The sequence below is a fragment of the Salvelinus alpinus genome, chromosome 31, assembly GCF_045679555.1.
Source record: "Salvelinus alpinus chromosome 31, SLU_Salpinus.1, whole genome shotgun sequence".
In the NCBI taxonomy this organism is placed as follows: Eukaryota; Metazoa; Chordata; class Actinopteri; order Salmoniformes; family Salmonidae; genus Salvelinus; species Salvelinus alpinus.
Window position 1 is genome coordinate 14106362 of NC_092116.1, and position 9374 is coordinate 14115735.

The 9374-nt window shown below is 40.5% G+C and overlaps 1 protein-coding gene across 2 annotated transcripts; it reads left to right on the forward strand.

The window, feature by feature from the left end:
• Positions 1-449: 449 nt before the first annotated feature.
• Positions 450-9244, forward strand: LOC139561284 (placenta-specific gene 8 protein-like). Of its 2 annotated transcripts, none has more exons than XM_071378272.1 (4): positions 450-587; positions 2795-2896; positions 5511-5662; positions 6312-9244. In XM_071378272.1, the coding sequence occupies exons 2-4, from the start codon at positions 2797-2799 to the stop codon at positions 6450-6452; spliced, it is 393 nt and encodes a 130-aa protein (XP_071234373.1). In that variant the 5' UTR covers positions 450-587; positions 2795-2796; the 3' UTR covers positions 6453-9244. The 2 variants fall into 2 exon arrangements, with proteins under 2 accessions (XP_071234373.1, XP_071234374.1); XM_071378273.1 differs by having other exon boundaries at positions 464-587; positions 2723-2896; positions 6312-8468.
• The last annotated feature ends 130 nt before the right edge of the window (positions 9245-9374 follow it).

Genomic DNA, 9374 nt, shown 5'->3' on the forward strand with positions numbered 1-9374 from the left:
ATATTATTTTGTTTGGTTTTAAATTCTTATTGATTACTGTGTTGTTTTTATAGTTGTATGACAGGGCACAACTGTAAAAGAGACTGTCTCAGCTTGTTCCCCTGGTTAAATAAAGGTTAATGAAATATATATATATATATTTAAATGATTCTAGCTACCCTTGGCATCAATGAATACACGCCCCGGTTGTCATACTGTCTTAGAGATGATGGTAGGGAGATTTGAATTTAAAATTGAACTTCAATCAATCCCATACTCTGTAATGAGTATGTCAGATTATTAATGTAGAGTGTACCTACTTGTAGAAAGCACAGTAATAAAGAAAAATAGCATCCTGATATTCATCATAATGTCACTGAACCCACACTAACTGTAGTCCACAATGTTTCTCGCTAAAGTATGATGGACCCCCGTACAGGCATTACATTGCCAACATTACTATTTCTGTAAAACGAAACTCCACCGAGGTCAACTTCCATTGTAGGTGTTTTAGGCTGCCTGCCGCCACATACCAAAACAGCACAACCGTTGATCTCTGTGTTGCAACTTCTCTCTTCTCAGGCTTTATAGTTAAGACGAATAGAAAGGTAAGATTACAAATTACATGTATCTGTAAAGCTAGTTGCCAATTGCTAAAAACATATACCATCTTCAACTAACAGCACATTGCGGTTAAAACAGTCTCTTCGGTTGGTTTCAGTCTAGTCAATATTTTATTGTAGACGTTCATTACGATGATGGATCTTGTATGTAGTACTAACATGACTTATTTGGCTATTTGATTTAATCGAATGAGGTGTGTTTATACTTTCCCCACTAATAAGAAACCAGAACTACTCTGAATTAGAGAAACTTGAATGGTTAATTAGAAAATAAGTCTTCATGGTTGCAAATCGTATTTCAAAAGCATGGCCGATTCGACAGGATACGCGATATAATTGAAATAGCAGGTTTTGTTTTGTTTCCAATAGTCTTTCGTTTTCGTGAAAATTGATGTATACCGTATAAGTAAACGTCAAAATATAATTATTTCCCTTTGCTATTGCAAATACAGTGTCTTGTAACCCGATGTGGGCTGGGCATCCTGAAGATTCAAGAAACTATAATAATTAAATCAATCAAAAGTAAGGTTCAATTAATATATCTGTCAGAAAGCAATGAGTATTTTGCATAGCCTATCGTTTCGTATAATTTTTTATGTGCATGTGGTGGGTCAGTTATCGTGTCTAGCAAGGTGACTGAACGGTATTGACTGTAAAATGTGGTATAATAAGGAAGGGAAGTATGATTTTATGTCATAGAAAAGTTGGTACTGCAGTCACATCAGAAAATCATCCTACAGGTAGAGCAATCATGATGATTTTCAAAGTGAATCTTTGATATTATTCAATATTAATCTTCAACATTATTTGATACAGGCACAGGTCAATGTTTGCAGCAACAACAAAACATTTTTGGAAATGTTACAGCATGTATACTGAATAGAAAAAGTGTTGGTCCCATGTTTCATGAACTGAAATAAAAGATCGCCGAAATGTTTCATATGTACAAAAAGCGTATTTCTCTAAAATGTTGTTCACAAATTTGTTTACACCCCTGTTAGTGAGTATTTCTCCATTGCCAAGATAATCCATCCACCTGACTGGTGTGGCATATCAAGAAGCTGATTAAACATCATGATCATTACACAGGTGCACCTTGTGCTGGGGACAATTAAAGGCCACTAAAAAAGGTGCAGTTTTGTCACACAGGCACAGTTGTCTTAAGTTTTGAGGGAGCGTACAATTGGCATGCTGACTGCAGGAATGTCCACCAGAGCTGTTGCCAGATAATTTCATGTTCATTTCTCTAACATATGCCATCATTATAGAGAATTTGGCAGTACGTCCAACAAGCCTCACAACCGCAGACCACGTGTAACCATGGCAGCCTAGGACCTCCACATCCGGCTTCTTCACCTGCGGGATTGTCTGAAACCATCCACCCAGACAGCTGATGAAAATGTGGGTTTGCACAACTGAAGAATTTCTGCACAAACGTCTCAGGGAAGCTCATCTGCATGCTCTTCGTCCTGACCAGGATCTTGACCTGACTGCAGTTTGGCGTCGTAACCAACTTCAGTATGTAAATGCTCACTGCCATGCTGGTGAAGTCTGCTCTTCACGGATGAACGTCGGTTTCAACTGTATCAGGCAGATGGCAGACCGCCTGCATGGCGACATGTGGGCGAACGGTTTGCTGACGTCAACGTTGTGAACAGAGTACCCCAGGGTGGGGGTGGAGTTATGGTATGGGCAGGCATAAAACAAGTATCGATGTGTACGACAGCGTGTTCCAGTTCCTGCTAACATCCAGTAACTTCGCACAGCCTCTGAAGAGGAGTGGGGCAACATTCCACAGGCCACAATCAACAGCCTGATCAACTCTATGCGAAGGAGATATGTCTTGTGACACGAGGCAAATAGTGGTCACACCAGATACGGACTGTTTTTTTCCCCCACGCCCTTACCTTTTTCAAATCTGTATTCACAGTCATGTGAAATCCATAGATTAAGGCCTAATTCATTTATTTCAATTAAACTGATTTCCTTATTTGAACTGTAACTCAGTAAAATCTTAGAAATTGTTTCATGTTGCGTTTATATTTTTGTTCCGTGTAACTACTTCCTTTCATGGATTTAAAACCTCTTATCAGACCGATGTATTTCTCTCCCCACTAAAGGTAATTCCTTCTCTTCCTCCCCCCTTTCTTCCTTCCCTCCCTCCTTCTTCTTTCTCCTTGGGTGTGGTGTAGCCATGGCTGTCCACCAGCAGCAGATCACCACTGTAACAACCACCCAGAGGTCGGGGGAATGGAGCACAGGACTGTGTGACTGCTGCTCTGACATGGGCACCTGTAAGTCATCATAGAGTCACTTACCTAATATGCTCATCTCAAAACCCAGAACCAAATCTAGATTTATGTTTTTATTTTGTAATGTATATATTTTTTTTAGTAATTTTTTTCCTCGGGCTCTTCTTTCCGAGTATATATTCGTTATATATTTAAATTAAAATCAGTCTGTTGTGACTAGAGACTAGTTCGAAGCATCTTGCACTTCATATACTTGAACTTAAAATCTCTGATTTACTGAGAGAATACTGTACCAAGAACCAGACATTTACCTGATACCCCCCGGACCCAGGGAACCGACCTCCCCAGGGAAATCAGCTAACTTCCTGCATTTGAAACACATTTAGCCATGGTGCAAAGAGAAACATGTGTAGTTTTATAATGCTATAAGGCTAAGAGAAAATGTTGCAGTTTTAAAGCTACATTTCCTGCAAATCTATACTTGTTGCCATGTGTGAGGGGGGGGGGGCAGTTTTATAGCTCATCTCATACTTTGCAAATCTTACATTTACCGGAAATATGTCACACTGAATTTTAGGGGATGGGAGGGTCTATGAGAAACAATCTCACTGGATAATGAAAAACAGAAAGCTGGAACCAAATGTGTGACGTCACATTCCAGTAACACAGTGGGGGCTGTTACTGGAATGTCAATAAACTGGTGAAATCAGATCCTTAAACGTTACAGGGAGGGATAGAGTTGGTTTTATCAGTACATTTTCTGCTAACATCCACAGTGAACAGGAGAGAAAGCTGAATTATTTTGAGGCCATCCCTGCCCATCCATTATCGTATACTTATTAGTCGGTTACCTTAAAAATAAAGAGTTCATCTTTGGTTGTTGAGAGCTCTCTAGAGACAGAAGGAGAGGGGCAGAGGGAGGAAGTTAGGAGAAATTCTCGACGGAGAGAAGGAAGAAAGATCGGGAGAGGAGAAATATGTGTTGAAAATGAGTTAATTTACATACATTTGTTTATAGTTTTACCCCTACTTTCACTCTATGATCAAACATTGTTTCATGACATTCTAATCTGTTGTATATGAACTATCAAGTGTTACATACTACAGTCGTGGCCAAAAGTTTTGAGAATTACACAAATATTATTTTTCACAAAGTCTGCTGCCTCAGTTTGTATGATGGCATTTTGCATATACTCCAGAATGTTATGGAGAGTGATCAGATGAATTGCAATTGCAAAAAACGTTTCCACTGCATTTTAGCCCTGCCACAAAAGGACCAGCTGACATCATGTCAGTGATTCTCTCATTAACACAGGTGTGAGTGTTGAGGAGGACAAGGCTGGAGACCTCACTCTTTCATATTGATTGAGTTCGAATAACAGACTGGAAGCTTCAAAAGGAGGGTGGTGCTTGGAATCATTGTTCTTCCTCTGTCAACCATGGTTACCTGCAAGGAAACACGTGCCGTCATCATTGCTTTGCACAAAAAGGGCTTTACAGGCAAGGATATTGTTGCCAGTAAGATTGCACCTAAATCAACCATTTATCGGATCATCAAGAACTTCAAGGAGAGCGGTTTAATTGTTGTGAAGAAGGCTTCAGGGCACCCAAGAAAGTCCAGCAAGCGTCAGGACCGTCTCCTAAGGTTGATTCAGCTGCGGGATCGGGGCACCACCAGTACAGAGCTTGCTCAGGAATAGCAGCAGGCAGGTGTGAGTGCATCTGCACGCACAGTGAGGCGAAGACTTTTGGAGGATGGCCTGGTGTCAAGAAGGGCAGCAAAGAAGCCACTTCTTTCCAGGAAAAACATCAGGGACAGACTGATATTCTGCAAAAGGTACAGGGATTGGACTGCTGAGGACTGGGGTAAAGTCATTTTCTCTGATGAATCCCCTTTCAGATTTTTGGGGGCCTCCGGAAAAAAGCTTGTCCGGAGAAGACAAGGTGAGCGCTACCATCAGTCCTGTGTCATGCCAACAGTAAAGCATCCTGAGACCATTCATGTATGGGGTTGCTTCTCAGCCAAGGGAGTGGGCTCACTCACAATTTTGCCTAAGAACACAGCCATGAATAAAGAATGGTACCAACACATCCTCCGAGAGCAACTTCTCCCAACCATCCAGGAACAGTTTGGTGACGAACAATGCATTTTCCAGCATGATGGAGCACCTTGCCATAAGGCAAAAGTGATAACTAAGTGGCTCGGGGAACAAAACATCGATATTTTGGGTCCATGGCCAGGAAACTCCCCAGACCTTAATCCCATTGAGAATTTGTTGTCAATCCTCAAATTGGGTGGACAAACAAAAACCCACAAATTCTGACAAACTCCAAGCATTGATTATGCAAGAATGGGCTACCATCAGTCAGGATGTGGCCCAGAAGTTAATTGACAGCATGCCAAGGCGGATTGCAGAGGTCTTAAAAGAAGAGTCAACACTGCAAATATTGACTCTTTCATGTAATTGTCAATAAAAGCCTTTTACACTTGTAAAATGCTTGTAATTATACTTCAGTATTCCATAGTAACATCTGACAAAAATATCTAAAGACACTGAATCAGCAAACTTTTTGGAAATTAATATTTGTGTCATTCTCAAAACGTTTGGCCACGACTACGTTGACCTTCAATTGTGTGTGTGTATGTGTCTCCCAGGTTGCTGTGCCTTGTGGTGCTTCCCCTGTCTTCAGTGTCAGACCGCCTCCCACTTCGGCTGGTGTCTCTGCATGCCCCTCCTGGACCCATGTGCCTTTATGGCTGTCTCCTGCTGCATGCGCTCCTCCATGAGAGAACGCTACGGCATCCAGGTAGGAGCCCTGCGAGAGGGTGGGGGTGCCGATCGGGGAGAGCAGGGAGGGGGAGGTGAGAGTGGAGACAGGGAGGGGATAGGTGGGTGGTGGTATCCACAGCACCCACATCCGTTGCTATCCACAACGTCTCTTACTTTCCTTTCTGAGGGGAAATGTTTTTGGAAACTACCAGATGTTTGAGGTGTGAATAAATATTATTGGTGCACTTTTTTTTTTTTACAGCTTTTTCTTTTTTGTTGCATTTACATTCTACACCTATTTAACATACATGGCCTTATTTTTTTACACACTTACATAGCGAAATACAGTTATTTGATGTACATGACATCTGGATAGATAGCACTTAAAACACATCCGGTATACATTATACAGTATAGTGTTTTCAGTCTGTTATAGATCATGGGCTTTTAAACCCACCCCAATGCTGTTGTTCTTAGTGTTGTTATTGCCTTGATTACCCTTTAAAAATAACACTGAATATGGAATTAAACTCAACCTTTTCTCTCTCCTTCCCTGAACTTGTGCTACACCCCCTATTCTTCTCTCCACCTCTGTCCTCATCCCCTTTTAACTCTGTCCTGTTGACATGTTCTTGTCCTCTGCTTTCATTTTCTATCCATCTCTCCTTCCTTCTTCCCCCTCTCAGGGTTCGACGTGTGGAGATGTCGCATTGGTGTGTTGCTGCTACGTCTGTACCTGGTGCCAGATGGCCCGTGAGGTTAAGACGCAGACCACATCAGGCCCCCAACAGGTTCACGTGGTCACCCAACAAGTTCGCATGGCTTAGGACCCCAAAATGAGGGTAGGGACTAGATGGCCAGTCTAGAAGGGTCTTAACTGCTGAGCAAGAACTACTGAGCAAGTGCTTTACTAACTTTTTGTTCCTTATAATGTTTAAAGGTTAAGGATAGGGCTTACAGTTTGGGTTTGTGGTAAAAAATTACACAATTTCATAATTTCTAGCATTGCCAAATAGTGATGGCCAAGAAAGAGGGCCATATCGGGATAGAATACCATTCCAGTCTATAGCAAACATATGTTGAATGTACTGCATACTTCAGATGTGTCTGTAGGAGAGACATTTTATATAATTTACTCATCTCATAGTAACCATTGAATGTTAATCTCAGGCTTTAAACATTTGTTTTACAGTTTAACATGTAGACTACTTGTCTTTCTTGCATACTTTCACTTGTCTTTTATGACTAGCCCTGACTTTGCTGATAGTTGCTCTACTGAGAAAAAGTTTGGTCTATTATGACTATTTGGTTGTCTTACCTAGCTACCTAAAGATGAGTACTCTAGATAAGTGTTAACCTTTCTGAACCACCCATTCCGGATCCGGGATAATTGTCATCAGCAACGCTGAATAGCATAGCGCCACAGTCAAATAATATTACTAGAAAATATTCATATTCATGAAATCACAAGTGCAATCTTGCAAAACACAGCTTAGCCTTTTGTTAATCCACCTGTCGTCTCAGATTTTGAAATTATGCTTTACAGCGAAAGCAATACAAGCGCTTGTGTAAGTTTATCGATCGCTCGACAAAACATTAAGTACACTTAGCATCAGGTAACTTGGTCACGAAAATCAGAAAAGCAATCAAATTAATAGTTTACCTTTGATGATCTTCGGATGTTTTCACTCACGAGACTCCCAGTTAGACAACAAATGTTCCTTTAGTTCCATAAAGATATTTTTATATCCAAATACCTCCATTCGTTTCGCGCGTTATGCTGAGAAATCTACAGGAAAAAGCGTTCACGACAACGCAGACAAAAATTCCAGATAATGTCCATAATGTCCACAGAAACATGTCAAACGTTTTTTATAATCAATCCTCAGGTTGTTTTTCAAATATCTATTCGATAATATATCAACCGGGAGTGTTGGTTTTTCACTAGGACCGGGAGTAACAATGGCCGCCTTTCTCTGTTGCGCACAACTCACTCTGAGAGCCCCCACCTATCCACTTACGCAATGTGATCGTTCTCGCTCATTTTTCAAAATAAAAGCCTGAAACTATGTCTAAAGGCTGTTGACACCTTAGGGAAGCCATAGAAAAAGGAATCTGGTTGATATCCCTTTAAATGGGTAATAGGGATGCATAAGAACAGAGAGGTTTCAAAAACAGAGGCACTTCCTGATTGGATTTTCCTCAGGTTTTAGCCTGCAATATCAGTTCTGTTAAACTCACAGACAAAATTTTGACAGTTTTGGAAACTTTAGTGTTTTCTATCCTAATCTGACAATTATATGCATATTCTAGTTTCGGGGGCTGAGAAATAGGCAGTTTCAAATGGGTACGTTTTTTAGCCAAAAACGAAAATACTGCCCCCTACACTTAATTAAGTGACTAAAATGTACTGTAAATGTAAAATGCTTGAACCATGATTCAAATGGCAACAACATTTCAAATTGAATGTTATATATAAATGATAATATATGCCATTTAGCAGACATGCGTGCATAAATATAACGTATCAGTGGTCCCGGGAATCGAACCCATTATCCTGGTAGCGCCATCCTCTTCCAAATGAGCTACAGCGGAACACTGTTTTCTCTGTTGCTTTGTCTTTGATTTCACCTGCTTGTTCAATAAGTGTTTTTAAATAAAGCATTTATACGTCTTACCTTTACAAAGTTGTTAAAATTAGTATTGGTGATCCTTTTGTGTGCATGTGTGTTACCGTCAACAGTGTCCCACAAGATGTTCAGTACATTTATGACATTTATCTGTGACTGGACTCCAAAGAGGTCTATGTGTACTGTATCATAAAGCAGCATATAGTGAATGACTTACCTGTTTCCCTTTTTGAAAAAGTTAAAGATTAACATAAGTTAATGTGCAGTTAAGTTGAACTCTGAGAATGTAAAAAGAAAAAAAGAAGATTTCCAGATAAACGTTTTATTTCAACGGTTTCAATCAAGACAATACTATATGTTTGCTCTCATTCTTCTTTGCTCTCTCCATCCATTGTCTTGGAAGTGCAGCACTGGCACAGTAGAGAGCTACACACACACACACACACACACACACACAAGCATTTAGTATCAGATCACAGAAAATGGTGCATGCAACAGTCGTACCAATAGGTAACACACACAGACACACTCACTCCTACCTACCTGTTGGGTGTCAGCTTGGTAGAGGCAGAGCGGACCAGAGTTCCTACTGCTCCCAGCCCCTCCAATTGAAGCCCCACTTTACCGAACACAGCAACTGCCTGTCGAGTCCTGACATACAAACACACACACGTGCTCTTACTAACACACCTCACCCCAGAGCCCACTTCTGCTACTTGCTATTACTTCTACTATTACTTGTTATTGTTGACTTGACTCTCCATTGTTATTATTGATAATTGATTAATGTACTTCTTTGTTGAGGGCGCTAACACGTAAGCATTTCACTGCACCTTTTATCCATGCTATAAACTGTGATTGTGACGAATAAATGTGATTTGATTTTAGCCAAATGTTTCACCAAACAAGCCTTTTGTTTTCAGCATCATATTCAGCGACCACCATTTCATTTGGTTGCATAAAGAAACACTAATAAAATAGTGATAAGACTTGAGGAAATGTGGTTGTTTTCTTTTAGCTACCAGTCCTCTGCGATGGTTCAGAGATGATGATAATAATCGAAAAGGGCAAATAAGAACAGACTCGTCTCAAAATGTCTGCTGACTTCTCTTTCTTCCT

Coding starts and splice junctions, on each gene's coding strand:
- LOC139561284 (XM_071378272.1), top strand. CDS start 2,797: ATGGCTGTCCACCAGCAGCAGATCACCACTGTAACAACCACCCAGAGG. Junction 2,897..5,510: donor CTGCTCTGACATGGGCACCT/GTAAGTCATCAT, acceptor TGTGTCTCCCAG/GTTGCTGTGCCTTGTGGTGC. Junction 5,663..6,311: donor GAGAACGCTACGGCATCCAG/GTAGGAGCCCTG, acceptor TCCCCCTCTCAG/GGTTCGACGTGTGGAGATGT.